At 33.5% G+C, this 20,712-nt stretch overlaps 2 protein-coding genes across 4 annotated transcripts; both read right to left on the reverse strand.

Moving 5' to 3' along the window:
- Positions 1-88: 88 nt before the first annotated feature.
- LOC107830811 (uncharacterized) lies at positions 89-859 on the reverse strand. Its single transcript, XM_016658463.1, has one exon. The coding sequence runs from the start codon at positions 857-859 to the stop codon at positions 89-91; it is 771 nt and encodes a 256-aa protein (XP_016513949.1).
- A 5,927-nt stretch (positions 860-6,786) lies between these two features.
- On the reverse strand, positions 6,787-16,522 carry LOC107830810 (uncharacterized). Of its 3 annotated transcripts, none has more exons than XM_075244394.1 (16): positions 16,096-16,522; positions 13,934-14,534; positions 12,987-13,116; positions 12,693-12,756; positions 12,464-12,550; positions 12,312-12,371; positions 12,131-12,217; positions 10,523-10,594; positions 10,387-10,442; positions 9,877-9,962; positions 9,491-9,581; positions 9,249-9,406; positions 9,033-9,124; positions 8,197-8,271; positions 7,696-7,769; positions 6,787-7,195 (listed from the first exon to the last, which is right to left on the reverse strand). In XM_075244394.1, the coding sequence occupies exons 2-16, from the start codon at positions 14,490-14,492 to the stop codon at positions 7,120-7,122; spliced, it is 1,767 nt and encodes a 588-aa protein (XP_075100495.1). In that variant the 5' UTR covers positions 14,493-14,534; positions 16,096-16,522; the 3' UTR covers positions 6,787-7,119. The 3 variants fall into 3 exon arrangements, with proteins under 3 accessions (XP_075100495.1, XP_075100494.1, XP_016513948.2); XM_075244393.1 differs by having other exon boundaries at positions 12,693-12,894; XM_016658462.2 differs by having other exon boundaries at positions 12,693-12,894; positions 16,125-16,501.
- Positions 16,523-20,712: the final 4,190 nt, after the last annotated feature.

A 20,712-nucleotide genomic window follows, 5' to 3' on the forward strand; every position in this document is an offset into this window, starting at 1 on the left:
GGGTGAAACAACAGTATTTTCCATAGAGTGGTTTGATGTCAGAGGTATTTTAGCATAGAGACATTTCCATGCCACATGGCCTAATCTTTCACATTGCTTGCATAGGGTATTTTCCCCCCTCATATTGGATGGTTTGTCTGTGATGGCCAATGTTGATGAAAGGAATTACAGGAACTTCCAGAGGAAGCTCTATGCATAATCGCGTATAGCGACCCCTTAGAGTGGAAGAGGTGCACGCATCAACCTTTAGTAACTTACTGATGCCATTTCCTATTTTTGCCAAGATGATTCCATCATAGAACTCAGTTGGCAATTGGGACAGACGGATCCAAATGGCAGTAAGGGAGCTTTTAACTTCTGTTGCCACGAAGTTTGGCTTCCATCTTTGAATGGAGAGGAAATGACCAAATATGAACCATGGGCCAGAATTTAGGACTTTAATCATGTGCTCTTCACAATTAAATTTGACTATGTAGTAGTCTGCTCCCAAATCGATGAGTGGGAAATTATCTATAATTTTCCAAGCTTCCTGGATTTTCTTTTTTAGGATATGGTGTTGGATTTTCTTACCAATAAGCTTTATAATGAGAGAATATTTCCAGGGCTGATATATCCGTGCTTGATCTTCCTCTGAGAGTTGAATTGTGTTTTCATCTATCAACATTTGACAATTTTGCATAGCAAAAGGTCCTTGGACCTTAGTTGTAGTATCCATAATTATAGGGGTTTCAGTGATGGTTTGAGAATGTTGTATTCCCTCGATCAGTTTTTCTTTGAAGCTTTTAACTTCTTCTTTTTGGGTGGGAATGTCCTTATCTGGTGGTTTAGGGGGGATATGGTGGTTAATATCTGTAGCCATATAGCTAATGAATTAAGGAGATGAAGATGTTCTGCAAGTTAGTGAGAAGGAAGAGTTTCTCTCACTGTCCTTGTCGGCTACCAACCTCTAACTCAGTAATATTCCTCTGAATTTTTAGTTACTAGTGTATGATTCGATGTAATTAATACATAATTTTATAAAATAATATAAGTGTTATTAAAATAACATTTTGAGTAAATAGTTAAACATGAAAGAAAAAGTATAAATATTTGTGAAAAGTCAATGTGGATCGTCGTAGGGTAAATTTCCCTGTCGAGGTTAAAATGATTGGATATCGTTTGAACTTATGAAAACTAACAATTAAAGTTTAATTATAAATATGATATTTTACTATTTTAATTTCAGGAGCTATGATCTAATGAAGTGTATCTCAACTAAGTGATAATTTTATATAGTGCACCAAAATATTTTTTTATGTGTGTAACTATTTTTTATGCGTGTAATTTCAGTTTACCTTTCATATGCACTCTCTTCTCCAGGTCTATCCTTTTCCAATAAGTGGTTTGTGTGTTAATAAAATAAAAATTACATCTAAAATCTATGAGATTGAAAAAATAGTGATAAGTATCAATTAATTATGTAAAATATAATTCATAAATTGCTATAAAAAATTACCAAATATAGTGTGCTCACTAAATTTTGCCGCCTCTTCCAAGGATACAAAATTATTTGAAATATTTTTAGGTGGAAATGTAAAGCAATCAGTCGATGACATTTCCACCTAAAAATATTTCAAGTTTTGTGTGCACTGAAGTGTTATTAGGGTTGACACGATTTAATTAATCATTAATACTATATTAACTCTTATTTGGTTTGAAGAAGTCCTTTCACTTTTTCACATGAGTACTTAAAGGGGTTGCTTGGATATTTCTCCACTGTTAAAGACTTAACCAACAAATGATATCATTAACAAAGGCAATATGAATAAGTAAAAATTATAATAAAAATTTAAAATTGTATTACCTCTTCGTCGACTAATATTATAGTACCGAAACACTTCTATGTCGGAAATTTTTATTTAGTTTTACTGAACCTCTTCGAATTGCTAATATTTTTATCACTCAGTCAGAAGAAAATTGTTAATAGGTACACAGTATTTTGTTAATTTTTATTAGCTTGCCATTTTGACTGAATATAATATGGTTAGGTAGAGAAAGCAAAATAAGTATAATAGTAACGATATATAAGATAGATTTTCTACTTTCTACCGTGATCAACATTATTTTTTGAAATAGATAATAAATTAAAATAATTTGACATAGTATAGCCTATTGCGTGACCGAGTAATTCAAGTAGCCTATTGGAAAGAGTCAAAGAGAACATAAATTTATATTGGATGCAATATTAAATCTGTAGTGAAAAGAATAATAATTTGCAGATGGAAGTTTGTACTGAACAAATACCAAACTTTGAGAGTTCACTTCAAATAAATAAACTTTATTGCAAACAAACCATTGACTTAAGCTAAATTTATCGCAATAAGATTTGGTAATTGTAATGGTCATAAATAAGATTATATGGGAAAGAATGTACGGTAAATAATTGGAATATTCTATTCTTTTGGGAAAAATTTGGAAACAATGCATTGAAGATCCCATAATTTTAACGTTGAATTTTAACATTACATGTTTTACTCATTATAATATACTAGTATTAGTACGGGGTTGCACCAAGGGTTAGGACAGTAGGAGGCGACTCTAAACACTTTTCAGTTACTACGGGGTTGCACCAAGGGTCTGCGCTCAGCCCATTCCTATTTGCCCTGGTGATGGATGCACTGACTCATCATATTCAAGGGGATGTGCCATGGTGCATGCTATTTGCTGATGACATTATTCTAATTGACGAGACACGAGGCGGCGTCAACGAGAGGCTGGAGATTTGGAGACATGCTCTTGAGTCTAAAGGTTTCAAGTTGAGCAGGACGAAGACGGAATACCTCGAGTGCAAATTGGGGTTGAGCCGACGGAAGCGGGAGTTAAAGTGAGGCTTGACTCTCAAGTCATTTCCAAGAGGGGTAGTTTCAAGTACCTTGGATCGATTATTCAGGGGATCGGGGAGATTGATGAGGATGTCACACACCGTATAGGGGTAAGGTGGATGAAGTGGAGGTTAGCGTCGGGAGTCTTGTGTGATAAGAAAGTGCCACCGTTACTAAAAGGTAAGTTTTATAGAGCAGTGGTTAGGCCTGCCATGTTATATGGAACTGAATGTTGGTCGGTAAAGAACTCACACATCTAGAAGATGAAAGTAGCAGAGATGAGGATGTTGAGGTGGATGTGCGGGCATACAAGGATGGATAAGATTAGGAATGAAGATATTCGAGAGAAGGCGGGCGTGGCCCCCATGGAGGACAAGATGCGGGAAGTAAGACTCAGATGGTTTGGGCACATTCAGAGGAGGAGCACTGATGCACCAGTGAGGAAGTGTGAGCGACTGGCTGTAGTGGGCACGCGGAGAGGTAGAGGGCGACTTAAGAAGTATTGGGGAGAGGTGATCAGACATGACATGGCACGACTTAGGATTACTGAGGACATGGCCCTTGACAGGGAATTATGGAGGTCGAGCATTAAGGTTGTAGGTTAGGGGAAAGTTGTGAATATTTCTATAGCACAATAGAGTGAGACTAGCCAGTTAGGAGTTAGACTAAGAATGTCATTGGTCGTCTATTGATGCAGGGCTTTACCTGCTAGTTTTTACTATACCAGCCATCTATTTCGTATTTCGTATTCTGTATGTCATATCTCTTATATTGCTGTTATTTTATTATGCATTTTTATGGTACTAATATATCATCTTCTGTGGCTTTTTTTTGAGCTGAGGGTCTCCTGGAAACAGCCTCTCTACCCTTCGGGGTAGGGGTAAGGTCTGCGTACATATTACCCTCCCCAGACTCCACTTGTGGGATTATACTGGGTTGTTGTTGTTGTAGTACTCGCGCGATGCGCGGACACAAATCATGTTAAATTGTGATGTTGGTTATTTGAATCATGTGCAAATAACCTTAAAATATAAACCTCTCACATAAAAATTATATAACATTAGATATTAATTATGAAGTAGGATATGAAATTATTGTTCAAATCTCGTAGTGCACAACCTATTTTATTTTTTATTTGTAGCAACCTAACTACTTGATTTTAGTACTTGCACTTTATTTTGCTGTCAGTATCAAAGAATATTAAACTTATCATATTGCGATCTGTCTTGTTTGAGCACATTAGATCATATTATTTTAACAAACTTCTTACTATTATTTTGTTTTTATCTAAAAATTAAATATGTCTTATTCATCACATTATTTTTATACAAATTCTTTTTTCTTTTATTTTTTTCTTATAGTTATTGTATTATTTATTATTTAATATTATTTTACTATCATATAATTTTTTATTATCTTAACTAAAATCTTGCTTATTATTCTTTTAATAGTCTTTAATAAATATAAATGTTTTATTCTTGAAATTTGGTATATTTTTATGCATTCAAATTTTTTTAATCATTTAAATTTATTGTAATATTTTTAAATATAATTTAATTTTTTAATTGATTTATTTTTAAATTAATTTAATGTACAAGTATCCTCACACTACCTCTATTTTTTTAATATATTCTCTTCTCTACTATAAATTTTAATTATTTACCTTTAACCAGAATAATATCATACTTTATTTTAAATTGTAAAATTGAATTAGTCTAAAATATTAATACATATATTTGATGATTATCAGATTATGTTACAAATATATTGAGTTCTCTTATAATTATTTTTGTATTAGATGCAGTTAATTTTTTTTTTTTTAGCTTTAAGATTCAAATTTAATTTTTAATTTTCATTAGTAAAATTACTTATATTAGAAAGTTATTTATATTTTTAAAATTTTATTTTAATCATAGAAAAATAATTTCTTAATTGTTTGAACATATTATATATATGTAGTAATATGTTTATTGTCATTTTATTTCTTTACGTAATATTTTTAAAAATAAAAACTTATGAAATAAAAAAAATCTCATCTCAAATTCAAATAATTCTTATCATTCTATTTTTTAAATTAGATCGCATTTTCAAGAAGATTAGACCATTCATACTGCCAACTCTTTTATTATTAATAGTTTCAATTAAGAGACAACAATGAAATAGGATAGTTATACTATAAAATATTTATACTACAAAATCACTTTGAGAATAAACAATCTTTGCACCAATTTGAGATCATGAGAGTAAATACTCTTTACACTTAGATATTGGTTAAGAGTTAATGTTCTTTTATAATTAAATATATTATCCCACAATTTTCGAAATGAATTTCACATGTTTCCATGCATGCAATTATGCAACATATATATACATACGCCATGCTTTTTGTCCGTGCAATAACAACTAAAAAAAATAAAAATAATTAATTTAGCATGTATTTTAAGATCATCATAAGTATATCATCTATCCTAATATTTTAAAAAATAAAACTAACAAAAATCACAAAAGGTAGGAATTCATAATTAAATAATAAAATAAAGTTAAAATAATAGAACCCGATTTTTATTGAGTCTCATCTCAGAGATTTATATATCGTCAAAAACTACCGTTTGAGTGCGGTCAACGCTTTTCATAATTTTCCTTCCATTGGCAAGGATTTCTCATCTTCGAAATGCATTATGTAGACTCCTTTGTATGAGAAGATGGTCTACAAAGGCATCAATCATCAATTGACACACTTTTTGATAGCAATGTATCCCTCATGGAAAGATATGCCACAATACATTTCTTGTCACATATAGAAAGGAAATATAAAATGAACAATCGTGTCTTCCCCTCCTTTAGGCTCAATCAATAAAGCAGTAACCGTTGAACGTCAGTAACTATTAACTATGAAAGGATGCATCTCTTCATACAAATTTAATAAATTTTTACTTTAATATGATATTTGAATTAATTAGAAGGGCAATTATGTAATTCAACTTTTTAGTTAAGGTATTCCTACTTTTAATACAATATAGATAGATATAGATATAGATAGATTACACACACTTGGTGCGCTTTGACTTTCTTCAAAATTCTGGGGGTCATTTGATTTAGAATTTAAATTATGTAAAAATTGGTAATGCAAGAATTTGTAATGAATTTATTGGTATTGTATTTGGTTATTTTATTAAATATTATTAAACATTAACAAAATAAATTATTGGTTATTACATAAAAGATTATTCTTATCATTTAGTTGTTTTATTCATGTATTAGTAATCCTCATATTTTTATATCACATAAAATAATATTACATTATCGCATAATTTACTCAAGTATTAGTTATGTGTAAAGACTTAATGAAACTAAACATCACACAAATAACGTTAAGTTTTATGTGGGAAAGGAGGATTAACCAAACATTGTATTAACAACGTTAACTTTGGCGACTCTTTTTTCCACTTCTCCCAACTAAAAGTCAAATGCTTGAACTATTGCCAACTGAATTTCAAAGGTTACAGTTTCTGGTTATGTCAAGAGTAGCGCATCTTTTAGATTGGATAACATTTCACTTATTAGCATATATGCGGCTCTTAACTCTAAATTTCAACTTCTTTTGTCCCTAAAAGAAAAAGATATTTTCCAAGTCCAAGGTTCAAAAAAAGTCTAGTTGTTTTTAGTGCAATAATAAAACTTCTCCATTAAAAAGAAAAAGGTTTGATCTTGTTGCATGCTTTCACAATGAAAACTTCATACATCATCATAACTTAATATCGTTTCACGCTTTCTTTTTGGCAATTCATAAATTCAATCCAAGAAAAAGTATAAGAATACATCCATATTCAGATCAAAACCCCTGAAAAATAGTGTATTTCTTTTTGGTGTAACAGCATGCATCCAACTTATCAGAGTGTTCTCTTGCCTTTTTATCTTTGAAAGGTTTATTGGAGTCCATCCAAGTTATAAGGATTTCCTTGCTGAAAACTTAAAAGTCCATCAACCCCACAATACCAAGTGTTTGCTTTCACAATTACTTTTTGTATTTCAGCAGCTAACTAAACCTAGCTAACATAGAAATGTAGTACATCCTACCAAAGCTCTGACATTAACTCACCTACATAATACATGTACACTACAATGACAAACATATATTCCTCCCACCATCTACAATATCAAGCACTGTATAAGATCCTGGTCCACCATACTTTTTATTTGACGTCAAATAAAAAGTAATTAAATATGATATTTAGCTATATCAAGAAAAAGCTGCAATTTATACACATCCTTGGTCCACCATACCGTTGGCAATCGTTAGGAAAGCAGAGATCACTGCTCCATGGACCAACGCCCTGCAAATATCATAACAACCTATTGAATCAAACTAGCACATTTGAACAAGATAATATCCACGCGAGCAATGTCTATCACAAAAATCCAAAAGGATAATAGAACATTTCAAGGGGAAAAAACAACAATCTTGTTAAGAAAAGAACTGAAGAGCATTTTAGAAAGAATATTTCATGCTTTATGTAGAAAGAAAAAACAAAAACACAAAAAGACATTATTCATAATAACAAAGCACAGGAACAATTTCCTTCAAACTGTTCAATATAATTGTTGTAAGCGCAACAACAACAATCCAGTAATATCCCACAAGTGGGGTCTGGAGAGGGTAGTGTGTACGCAAACCTTACCCCTACCTCGAGGGAGTAGAGAAGTTGTTTCCGATAGACACTCGACTCAAGAAGACGGAAAGAAACAATTGTTGTAAGCGCCTATTTACTAAATCCATCAGAATGCACATAAAGCCCACTTTTTTTTGTGGTGTTAGGTTGAGGCAAAGACTTACTCTGGACTTTCCTTTTGATAACCAAAATCTGTTGCCGCTTTTAGGGCTCTCTGGTATGTCTGTTTCATAGCCTCCTGCAGCAAGCAAGAGATCCATCCTCACTGTTACTAGGGATGACATTTGCATTAAAATGGAAAACAGATAAAAGAAACACCTGCAACTATACAAAACCTCATCTAGAGACAACTAGTGTTGGTTTACAGAATATTTACGGAAAATAAGCATATGATAAAATGCTACATGAAGATGATTAACAAGAGGATATTCTTTCACAACTGACTCCAGCACATGTTAATTTTTGTTGGCTGGAGAACGAGTAGGAAAAGCATAATAATTTGCTTTGATTGGCACTTGCTCCAACTAAATATATTTGAATTATCAGAAACAAACTGATGAGTTTTATCATACTAACACTTCTACCCCTCTACCCCCCTAACCCCCCCCCCCCAACCCAACCCCAAAATAAAAGCTCCAGTTCTGCATCAAGATTTAAGTGCTAACCTGTAATTTAGACTCAAAATCCTCTGGAGACCAGTTTAAATTACACTCTTTCAGCTCAAGTTCCCCTGCAACAACCTGCGATTGATAGTCAGAAATTTTATCCATCCAAGAAAATGGACACAATGAAGTTGCAGAAAGGTCAGTCCACAACAGAAGAAAATATGGGAAACCTCGTCCATGTTATTATGAGCATCTCAAGATATAAAACATATGTTGATACAAATTGGTGCTTCATGCTTGTTGCACTAACTTTCTTGCTAAACTTATGTCTAACGCAAGCTTCACAAAATTACTTCACAAGCAGATCACATAAAAGGGATGTCAAAAATGAGTCATCACAAAAGAAAAGTTAATCAAGTAACGTGGGAGAAATTGGAAATGAATCTTTTGTCAAGCATTAAATAGGACATCAAAAGTGTGAGATGCCCTCGCAGGAAGCCGGTTAACTACGGGACAGACTCCAAAATCATTTCTTGGGTAAAAGTAAAATTGGGATCGAATGAAGAGAATGTTGCTTCCTTCTCTCATTCCCATTCATGAGGTGAACACCATTTTCTTCACAGTTACCAAGACTTTCATCCTTAACCTTCCTGATATAATCCATCAACAAGTCGAAATTAGAGTTTGAAATTACCTACTTTAGCATTATATCTTACCCATGTTGGAAGACCCAAGTCAGTATTACTGTCACATAGAAGCATAAGCTTACTTTGAACTAAAGCAAAAAAGATAGTAGAAATACATAATGACTTCCGATGCAAATTCAGGTAGTGTTTGCTATTTTCAACAAGTGAGTTACTTATCATGAACAGACTAGTGAGGAAAGTAGATCCTACCCCTCCAACACCAGCAGCCATAGAAGGAGCAACTAGGACATTAGCCTTTCTCAAAACATCAACTGCCTCAGCGGTACATGGCATAATGGAGCCTAAAAATGAACAGGAATACAGTTAAAGTGTTAAAAAACGCCACTTACCCACTCACTATATGGGTAGGAATCCTGGACAATAATAACAAACAAGTGACAATGATAACAGGAGGTTGACCAATACCTTCTACAAGTATATGACAACCAGAGTTAACCAAGTTTATGGCATCAGATTGATTAATTTCATTCTGTGAGGCACATGGGAATGCAACATCACACCTTTCACTCCAAGGCTTAGCTTCATCATAGTACTTTGAGCGAGCATAAGTCTTTGAGTAATCTCTGCAAAAGTACTTGTAAGTACGCCATTTATTCAAAACCTCAAAGGTATTTGTCTACACAGCTATTATGGAGAAAAAAACAAACCTTAAGCTTCTCTGCTGAGTTTTGATTTCTCTCAGGAAAGATATCTTTAAGAAATCAAATCCATCTTCATCCACCAGATAACCCTTTGAGTCTGTAAAATCATAATTGGCAAATTTAATAATTTAAGTATCATATTGTACCTGCACCAAATTAGTGGTGCAATGAACTATCACTCTCACCTTCTGGAAGGGAACATCTGTGACAAGCATAAACTGAATTCTCGGTAATTCCTAAATGATAAGCTCTAAGCCAAGCCAAAATATGAAATTGAAAGAAGGTAGGTCGCAGGTTGTACTGGTTGATATTGGAATACAGATTTTTTAGAGAACACCTCTAAGTTCACCATTCAAGCTGAAAAAGATTTCAAAAGAAATCAGAATGTTTACCAGATACGGTGATGGGAACGGCCCCGTAAGCAATGAGCTTCTCTAGGACATGCATTGCAATCTTTCCAGAACCACTAACCGCACACCTGAACATAAAGGACGTTACAAGCATTATTTCTGATAACACCCGCAAATACCAAGAGCAAATAGCTTTCTCTCTCTAGGTATTGATACCTGCCAATGCAAATAGTTTCGAAGCTCATAATTTAAATGCCTTGGAGGGGTCAGGCTATAATGGCCTAATTACGTGCCACCTATAATGTCGGACGGTATAAATATCTACATGCTATCCACTCATGTCTTCTGACAAAGAGATCTCCATGAATTTCTAACAGGCTTGCCATTTTTCAGCTATGCCCATAATGTAGGTGGATGCTCATAATAACAAACAGATCCAGTGACATTGCCATTCATGAGGATCAGTAAAAGAAGCCCCAAACACTAGGCTATTTTGCTCTTATATTTCTGATTTCAAACAGAAGGAAATCCATCATTTGGAAAGGATGGTACCTTAAACCTTTTAGTTCTTTGTTCATGTCTGCAAGCATAAGTTGTGCAAAGAAAACCTAAAGTTTGCAACAGAAATTAGTTGGCAGGAATGAGACAGGTATTTGACAAATTAAACCAACAGAAGAAGAGACTCCACCAATCCGTAGCCAGTAGCCTCAGTTCGAAGACTGGAGCCTGACCAATTTACTCTAGGTCCTGTAAAACTTCCCTGCATAACATGGAACATGTATCATTTTAACTATTCATAAAATTAAAAAGAACAGAGAGAGAGAACAGAAAGGAGAATGCATATAATCATTTGGATGATATCCAACACATTCAAAGGAAAAAGGTCGGAAAAAAACTTCTTGCTCAAAAGCATTAAATCTGGCGGTTCACCCATGAAGAACTGTTAATTATCTATTCTTAACATCTCAAACTACATCAAGCACTTCAGAATTATGCTTCGTTTATATGATTGGCACAGCTGTTAAACGGGTGTTACCATGACCCCGTAGTCAGTTAAAGACGTGTAGAAACAAAAAAAAAAAAAGAGAATAAAATGAAAATAGTAATATTTGACAGATGGCAATGTTTTATCTAGAAGAGTAGGAACCCCTACAGGAAAGGACTAAAACCCCTACATGAGTGTTATCTATATCTTGACTTATTACAAGGACAACCAAACAATTTCCATATATATACTTGTAAAAAAATACTTACCCAGACCATACGTGACAGGGTTTAACTAGAGCAAGGAGTTTAATAAGTTAAATCTACCTGTTTATATCAATTGGTACATCAAATCATTGTTTAAAAATTCTTAGATGTGAATTATCATTGTTGGAAGTGAGTCAAACATTTTGAGACATACCTAAATGGAAAATTGAATCACAAGAATTGGCACAATAGTAGTAATAATTAAATTTGTAAGTGTAAAAGAAGCCCTAAAATCATACAATTGAAAAACTTGCTTAACAGCTTCCAGTAACTTGCCCAAACTACCGAAGAAGCTCGAAAAGGATACCAACAAGTGCCTTGTGGTTGTGGACTTACGAGGGAAATGCATGCACATTAGAATTTTCAATTGACTAGCTGATAGAGATGCTCCTCATTAGATCAACAGCAAAGCCAATTAGTGGCTTTTTGTTGAAAATAGCAGAGCCTTCTCCATGAACTATTAGTCCTTCAGCCCAATGAGATCATAAGAGGGAGACAGGCATACTTTCAGGAATTTATTTTTAGTTTTGCAGCTTTGTACATAAGCTAATGCTAAAAAAGGGCAGCCCGGTGCACTAAGCTCCCGTTATGCACGGGGTCCGGGGAAGGGCTGGACCACAAGGGTCTATTGTACGCAGCCTTAACTTATTAAAATTAAAAATAAATAAATGACATAATGCTATTTACAGAATCCCCTCTTGTCCTCCTCATTTCATCTTCAACAGAAAATGACAATAATAACACAGTTCAGAAATCCATCAGATGGCATTTTCTTCTCTTCTACTTTTTTCTCTTTTTTGAGTTAAAATATCAAGATCATTTAGCTTAGATCTGTATTCTGCTGTCACTCTACGAAATTCAGCAAATCTCATATAATATGTGAATTATTAGCCTCTTGATTCTCGTAATACATTTAAGGATGTTAGGTTGTTAGTGTGTCTGGTCTTGATACAATTCTTATCCATGGTCACATTAGGTGCAGAAAAAAGAAATGGAAGGAACAGAATAAGATGATCTGAAATATCAGAAAATTAACCATCTTCACCTGTGAATGACCAGCCAGTCGCCGATATTGTCCATGCAGAAAGCCCATTTCCCGAGTACCAACACCCATCTCCTCTGAAGGAAGATCCTACATGATTAGATAATAATCAAACTACAGAAACAAGATATGATTTGACAGGAAACTCAAAGTAAAATCGACATAGAAGTTAGTCTTTAGCTACCTTTTCAGGACCCAAATAACGATACAATTCATTCATAAAACTCTGACAAAATCGCATGACCTACAGTGAAGTAGGCAGGAAGTAGAAGAAAGATTAACGCTTGAAAATAAATTCGTGATTAGAAATCAACATGGTTAAACATAAACATATACCTCACTATCACTTTTGCCTTTAGGATCAAAATCACTTCCACCTGAAGAACCCCCAAGTCGGTAAGGCGACAAGGCATTTTTCAAAGTCTACCAAATGAGAGCAAAATAAAACATTATGAGAAGCAGCAAACTTTCTCAATTCATTGCTTGTACTCTTTAAAGAAATTATACACACATTACGAGTGTTTGCATGTAAATTAAGAGAGTAAGATAATTAGCAGAAGATCACCTGTCCAAAGCTAAGAAATTTGGCAATACTCAAGTTCATTGATGGATGGAAACGGAGACCACCCCTGCATGGACCTAGAGTCTGATTAAAATGAACCCGAAAACCACGGTTCACATGCGTCTCACCCCTATCATCAACCCACGGCACTCGAAAAATAATTGTGCGCTCAGGTTCTAATAACCGCTCCATAGTGCTTACATAACTAACATAGTAAAATATTCTCTTATCAGAGTTGTAATAGAAGTTGTAATGATTACTCTTTCATACACATGGTTTATTCTCAAGACAACTTACCTTGAGTTTTTTGAAATGACTCTTTCTAAAGCATGAACCGCTTCTTGAACAGATTGTATGAACTCTAGTTCATGAGGATCCCTTTTTAATGCAGCTTCAACGATTGATCCAGCCGTTTTTGACATAAGCGCTTTTTTAGGAATTTCAACAGCAATGAAAAAGTCAAAAAAGAATCTTAGTCGCTAGGAACAAAATCCCACATCTACACAAACAAACAAGAATGACTTGTGAAATGACAATCTGATACACACACATATACGTGTTCAAGGTGATAACAAATTGACTTTGGTGGTTATTGTCTCAGTGTTATAAAGCAGAGCACAAAAGAACTAAACAAAGATATACCTGTGATTCTAAACATTAGTCACAAATTTACAACTCTATCCCTCAATATGGAATAGAAGATCAAAACCAATTTTTGGCCCACCATTCCCATGCAAGCATACTGGATAAAATTAACCTGTTCTGGAGACTTCTGAACTTCGCAAAAGTGAAAGGCATAATCTTCCGACGGGATATAATAAGAATAAGATCTAGGGAAAGACTTAAGTTGGACGATTTACAAGTTTTTGCTTAGATTAGATATTAACAAAATAGCTGCTCCTACTACTGACATCAAACTCATATATTTCAATTTTAAGTAGGGGTAAGGTTGGAATTTATGAACTCCTCAAGGAAAAAAGAAGAAGAATTTGAAACCTAATTCACGACAAATACGGTTTCTACATACGGCGGAAAATTAAACTATGTGTACTTGATGAACTTCTAAAGCTATCATCAATATACAGCAAGAGGAGGTATGAAGGAAAGAGTGATGTTCTTGAAAATGGTTGACAAATTAAATAATTACTGCTTTAGAAGTCCCACACTATTTTTAAAAATAAAAACAAAAGTGTAAAGGATAAGGTGGAATAGAGCCAACAAAAAAAATTGAAAAGGGAAATTACCTTTAACATATATAGGTTTATCAACAACTATCTTATCTTTGGATGCCATTTGGAGGCGAAGAGCTTCTTTGTGAAGTAAACTATTATTATGCTCCTCCAGAGCACTCATCTGCATGTTTCGACTGCCTTCATTTCCATAAGGATTCCTCCTATGCTTCCTACCATACTCTCTGCAAACAGAGCAGAATATCCTTGCTGTGCCATCTTTCACATCAACATACGCCCACTTATATGTATCTGCCCACTCCTCTCTCCATCTTTTAACAACCTTCTTTTTCTTTTTCACTGGTTGAGTCTTCAACAAATCCTGGTTCACTCCGGAAGCTTGATGAATCATCATCTGCTTGGTCTCATCATGCTCTTCGCCCGCAGATTCTTGTGGTGGAACATTAATCAAAGTATTATTACTAAATGAAGGGTCATCATCCCCAGGCCCTATTTCCAAATCAATTTCTTCTCCTATCTCTCTCACTACAAGATGATGCCTCTGAGCCTGATGGATTAAGTTCATGTCATCCATTGTAGAATTCATCCCACCCCCACCAGTTGGAAGTAGCATTCAGCATGACAATTTACACACAATATGATTCAGTCAGCTCGGCTGCGAACATAATACACACTAATAAATCTACTTGATTAAATTTCAAAATACTCCAACAGCATTAAGCATAAAAAGTTGAACAGTGAATCACACATCCAAGAGCATTATGAATTGTCTTCTCTGTGTTCAGGTTCAGAATTCTGGAGCCTAAGCGTGTGCCTATTGTGTATCTCTATTTACTGACAGATCAGGCTCTGCAGTCCCCATTAGGTAAAATAAGAAAGAAAACAAGGGGGGATGAGGAAGAAAGAGAAACCAATTAGCTTGAGATTATAATATTTTATAAACCTTCCGCACAAACCAACGATATTTTATGAATGCACTAGCAAGTCCTATAAAGTCAAAATTCAGAGTAAAATATAATCAAAATTTATTGCAGAGCAATCGTTCGGCATTCTTAATTCATGAAATGGAATTTGTATTGCACATATCCCACTTCCAAAAGTTACCTAAAACCTTCTGACTGGATATAAAGTGTCCTCATGAGTAATATGAGAAACTAAATTGAAAGGACAATGAACAATAAGGAGGGAACAGTTAAATAGAAAATCATCACTTAAATACAATATATTAGGTGCCATATGTTGCTGAAGACAATGCACTACAAACAAAATTGCTTAAGCAGATGCAACATTTTACTCTGAATGTCAAGCTCATGTTCTAGAAATACATTAATAATTATGGTAAAACAGTTATGATCATCATCACTCAACACAAAAGTCACTTAGCAATTATTTTAGTTCTATTACTCAATGTACTTGGTCAATACAAGAAAAATATGGTGCAAGGGAGGGTAAAAAGACAAGCTTTTCAGAGGTAAATGCATAGCTCTTAACCATAAGAATAGCTTAAACTTCTAGGCAATTCGAGATGCAAACTTCAACCTATGTAAACTTGGGCCTAAAACCCTTCAGCATCATGGACAGTGGCGGAGCTAAGTGGAGTGAACTGAATAATTACATGTGCAAATAGGACAAAAATGACTTTTTAGGTTATATATAATTTGTTGAAGGGGAGCCTTGGAGCCACGGTAGAGTTGTCTCCATGTTCGAACCGTAGAATTAGGCACTGACGCTTACGTCAAGGTAGGCTGCCCTTTTTTAATAAATTATTGAATCCTTTTGATAGAAGGAAAAAGTCTAGTGATGTGGCAAAGGGGGTTTAACAATTGCTTTAGATCACAGGTTCAAATCCCATATGTGACATTTTATTGTTTTCCTGGATCCCCTTGTACGGAATTCCTGGTTCTGCCACTGGTCATGGATAATAAATCACACTATAAACCTTCTAGACCTTCTATTGAAGTATGTTTAAGCTTTCTACTAGCCAATTCTATTTGATTATCTTATTAAAGAAAAGAAAAAGAGAGTCCAAAGCTTCACATGAACGCCATGCATGAAACCTGAATAGCAATGACACAAGCTTTAAGATGTCCCCAAAAGATATATATTTCAGCCAGGATCACCAAACACAGATGAAAACTTCTAAATCCAAAATAAAATATCCACAAACGAAAAAAGCAATCAATTGAATAATCGAATTAAAACAGAAATGTTGGGACCTCAATAAGGAGCTCCAAACTTCTAAGACCTGTTGAGAAAATTGGCTCAGTCAGATTCTTGTTTCACGCTCACTGGAGTATAATTCTGAAATCTTCCTCTTCTACAGGAGCTGTTTTGTGCCCCAGCTGCTAGTGGCTAAATGGTAATTCCAACTGTAAAATGCTATAAATGGGTTAAACTGAATTTTCTGAAAGAGAATCACGGGCTAGTAGACTATAGGGGCTATTGAATTTGCTATGGAGTTGTCAATTTGGCGAGTTCAGTGACTCACTCTGCAATTGGGATTTGGGGGAAGAAAAGGGGGTGAATATTGAAGAGGAGGACTAATTTGGATTCTTTTTTGGGGAACAGAAAAGCAATGGCGATGGGCAATTCTTTTAATTTTTTTCTTCTTCTAATTTTTGTTCTATTAATATTATTGATTTTAATATTTACTCTCTGTTTCAAGCTAATAATAATTGGGTCTACTGTCATAAAATAGAAACTGTTATTGATAAAAATTAAAATACGGTGGATGTCTGCTCTATTTTTCTCTCAAATGGTTAATGACATATTCAATGACATATTTTCTATGTTCCATGACATATTTCATGATATATTTTCTTCACTTTTCATCCTATATAAAAACTTTGTAATAGATAGGAAAATACACACAATTTAAGAAGAAAATCTTTTCCTTTCTCTCTATCTCTATTTCTTGTTCATGTTTTACTAAATTGTCTTTATTTCTTGTTCATGTTTTACTAAATTGCTTTTATTTCATAACACGTTATCAACACGAGTCTCTAACCAATTGTGTGTGTATATATATATCTACAAAAAATTTCCTACATCCACAAAGATTACAATTAGAAGCCATACATATCATCACATGGTTAAATGTAAAGAGAAACTACATATGGTAAATAATGAAATGTAAGAAAGTATGATTATCTTATACTTGTCATTCCTTTAAAATCTCATATGCACACAACTTCGTACTACACCTGTATTGCATAAGCACATATTAATATTACATCTTTTATATCACATGAATGAAATAAAATTTTTGAAGTTCTATATGTGAAAATCATAGTAGCAGTTAATTGTTGATATGATGCATGTCATGGTAACCAAGAATATTTTATATAAATTGTCTTATGCATATTTATGTGTTAACTATCTTCAATTTGTTCTGCCGCTTTTAACATTTTCTTTTACTTGGATGATTTTTTTTTCTTTTGGATTTTTACACTTGCATATAGTACCAAAAAAAGGAATAAAAAATAAAATAAAATTGGTCATACTGATTAAAAGCATAAATCATCTTGAAGAAAACAAGAAATACTTCACATTTTATCTAGGTTGCTTAATTACTTCAAAAGCTATTGAAAAAGTATACTTCATAATTTATGGTCGTATCATTTGAAAGCAAATAATGATTAGTATGACTACTAGAAGAAGTATTTTTGAGTATCCATGACCTACTTGATGTTTGCTACTGACTTACCATTTTTAAGTATTTTATATGAATGATGCACAAGCTACAACTGGTAAGTTGTTACCTATAATGTCACTTTTCAGGTAATATAAATGCTGAATTATGTATTAGTACTATATATGTGTTGTTACCTATATGGTGTACTTTTGATAAATTTATTCACTAATTGCTTGATTGAATTGAGTGAACGAAAGTCGTGGTGTTAAATCAAATCCAATAGGTAGGGTATACCCCGAGAACAACAATAGTTTTGAGAGAGACTCAATAAATATTATGACAATGATTTTATGATCCTTTTAAACTCTAATAGAATTTAGAAGAAATATTCTGACTACAAACGATTGTATTTCATATAGATGCTACAAATAATTAATAAAGCTTTACGCTGATTTGAGATTTGTACACTTATTTAAGAAAGCAAATTTGATTTGCTAAGTTGCAAATTAGTTGTGTATAACTTTCTTGGCATGTGATTGAAATTAAGGCTTGAGAATGAATCTCAATATTGTTTAGTCTATTATGCCATTGATTGGGGATAAGACATCGGGATCAAGTCATGATGCTCCATAATGATAAGAGTTAGGTTTGAGTCCCAATTTATTATGGCCTAACATGCCTTTATATTGGTAAGACATTGGGTTTGAGTTCCAATGTACCATATTAATGATATAATGATGACTAAAGAAAAATAATATATTTTTCATGAAAAGGCATGAAAAATGTCCCACTTGATATGCTCCATTCTTGAAGTGAATGTGATAGCAATGCATAATAAGTTTCAATGAAGACAAGTGGTTGAACAATGAACGTGGGCGTTCCAAATATCAAAATAATAATAATCATCACTATGATTATAAAAGGAGAACAATAAGGGTTCTCAAAATAGTCCTTCAAAATGTGAAGGCAATGCTTACCATCAAATTGGTATGAAAATAATAAAGCACGTCGCTGATTATGATTCATTCCTTGAAGAGAATGTGACTTGTGATAAGCATTGAGAATGCAAACTCATTCCTAAAGTTGAATGTGGCAATATGTGATAAAAGCAATGAATAAAGACATGCAATTCATGATTATATGAATACCACACAACTCACCTCTAAGGGAGGTTTGAGTAAAATAAAGAGAATAAATATTATTGTGTGGTTACACGAATATGTCATCGGTCGCGTACATGTGATATGCCAAATATTATTTTGGCATGCCTTATAAAAGTTATTAAAGGCAAAATTAAAGCAAGAAATGATTTTGTTTATGATGATTTTGACCATGACAATTTATTATGATATAATTTTCTCCGTGAAGGAGATATTTACCATATGAATGGTATAATAAAAGATCTTGTAGTACAAAAGTTGTTAAGAACTCCGGAAAAACTAATTTGTTACTACCCGAATGAATAAGCTTATTCATGACATTGATATTGTAAAGTCTCAAAAGAAACTTTTTGAGTTTCAAATATATAAGTCAAAGTGATTGGAATATTGAGACTATAAATGAAAGGAAGATTGAATATCTTCATATTTCTATAATCATACCGGGTAAATATGAAAAGTTACCCGATCTTCTTTCTATTTGTACTAAACAAGTATAAACATGATGCTGGAATCATATGCCACAAGTAAACTAGAGGTTTACTAAAACAAATATTAATTGGCATGACCGGTTGACCATCTCTGTTCAATTATGATGCAAAAAATTAATTAAGAATTACATTGACTTATATTGAAGAATAGAAGATTCTTCAAGAATTCTCTTGTGCTGCTTATTCTCATGATATACCAGTTAAAGGTTGAGATTGAATCCTTTGATTTCTGGAAGGAATAAAAGGTGATATATATATGGGCCCAGTCACCTGCCATGTGGACCGTTTACTATTATATGATTTTAATAGATGCATCTATTTTATGGTCACATGTGCATTTGTTATCAACTTGCAGTTTGGTTTTTGCAAGATTACTTGCTCAAATTATTAGAGCACAATTCCAGAATATAAATTATGATGATTTATCTTAATAATACTGGTTTAAATCCAAGTTGGTTTAGCAGAAATTGTATGCCTCCAATTATAGCTAAATCATTAGTTATGAGAACAAAACTCCCAAAAACGAAATTTGGTATGAGATTTATTATTTAATATACAGCAGCACTTGTACGCATGTAGCCAAGTTATAAAAATTTCTCCCTATCACAATCGGTTCAGGGTCAGGAACAAAATAATTTCTATATAGAAATATGGATGTGCTATATGATTTAATTATGCCACCAAAATGCACAAAGATGAGTTCCCAAAGATGGTTGGGAAATGTGTTGGTGATCCCAACATTAGGGGGAAGAAAATGGGCAACTGAGAAAGTCATACGTGAAATGAATTATTATGAATACATATAGATCCTCGTACAAGAAAATATAAACTTGAAGTTCAAGTGATAATTTATTTACAAATTATTGCTAGACGCATTTGCTGACCCAAAGCTAAATGTCATATTTCAGCTGCTAATGCCCCAAATAGAATAAAGTCCATGAGGGACAGAGTCTATGGCACGCATGAAGCGTAACAGACCAATCGGTTCCAAAGATAAAACTCCTTGAAGAAGGAGAGGAGCAAATATTCAAAATTGTCATAATAAGGAGGCAAGTGCCCTAGAAGAGCACCACGACATAACACTTCATAAGGCCTCATGGGAGAGACTCAGGTACCTGAAAATAATGAAATAAAAAGATCTCAATAAGTTATGTCTTTATTGGGTAATAATGGAACCAACATTAAATGATTGTCGGCGATATTGTTAATATAATGTAGCGCTCAATATGATTAATATTGAGGAGGATCTTGAGATCAAATCTGTCATAAAATTTGGACGGATAAAAGATTGGCCAAATAAAAAATACGCAATGAAATTGACTTCACTTGAAAAATGTGAAGTTGGACGGATAGTCCAATACCTGAAAGTATAAAGTCAATTGAGGTATAAATGTGTTCTTGTGCGAAAGGTTCAAGTCGATAGACATAAAAACAACTTGTGGCACAAGAAAATTAGTAAATATCCTCACATTGATTATATGGAGACATGTTCTCTTATAGTGGATATAGTCACTTCAGGTTTTAATCTGGCAATATATGAAAAACTTGATA

This window comes from Nicotiana tabacum, chromosome 22 (assembly GCF_000715075.1).
Source record: "Nicotiana tabacum cultivar K326 chromosome 22, ASM71507v2, whole genome shotgun sequence".
Lineage (NCBI taxonomy): Eukaryota > Viridiplantae > Streptophyta > Magnoliopsida > Solanales > Solanaceae > Nicotiana > Nicotiana tabacum.

Bases quoted from the DNA above. Each gene is read 5' to 3' on its own strand.
- LOC107830810 (XM_075244393.1), bottom strand. From the start codon at position 14,492: ATGCTACTTCCAACTGGTGGGGGTGGGATGAATTCTACAATGGATGAC. The intron at 12,551-12,692 runs GTGATCTTCTGC...CTCATTTGGTAG, and splicing joins AATTTCTTAGCTTTGGACAG to ACTTTGAAAAATGCCTTGTC. The intron at 9,582-9,876 runs GTAAACATTCTG...ATGATTTTACAG, and splicing joins CGTTCCCATCACCGTATCTG to ACTCAAAGGGTTATCTGGTG.
- LOC107830811 (XM_016658463.1), bottom strand. From the start codon at position 859: ATGGCTACAGATATTAACCACCATATCCCCCCTAAACCACCAGATAAG.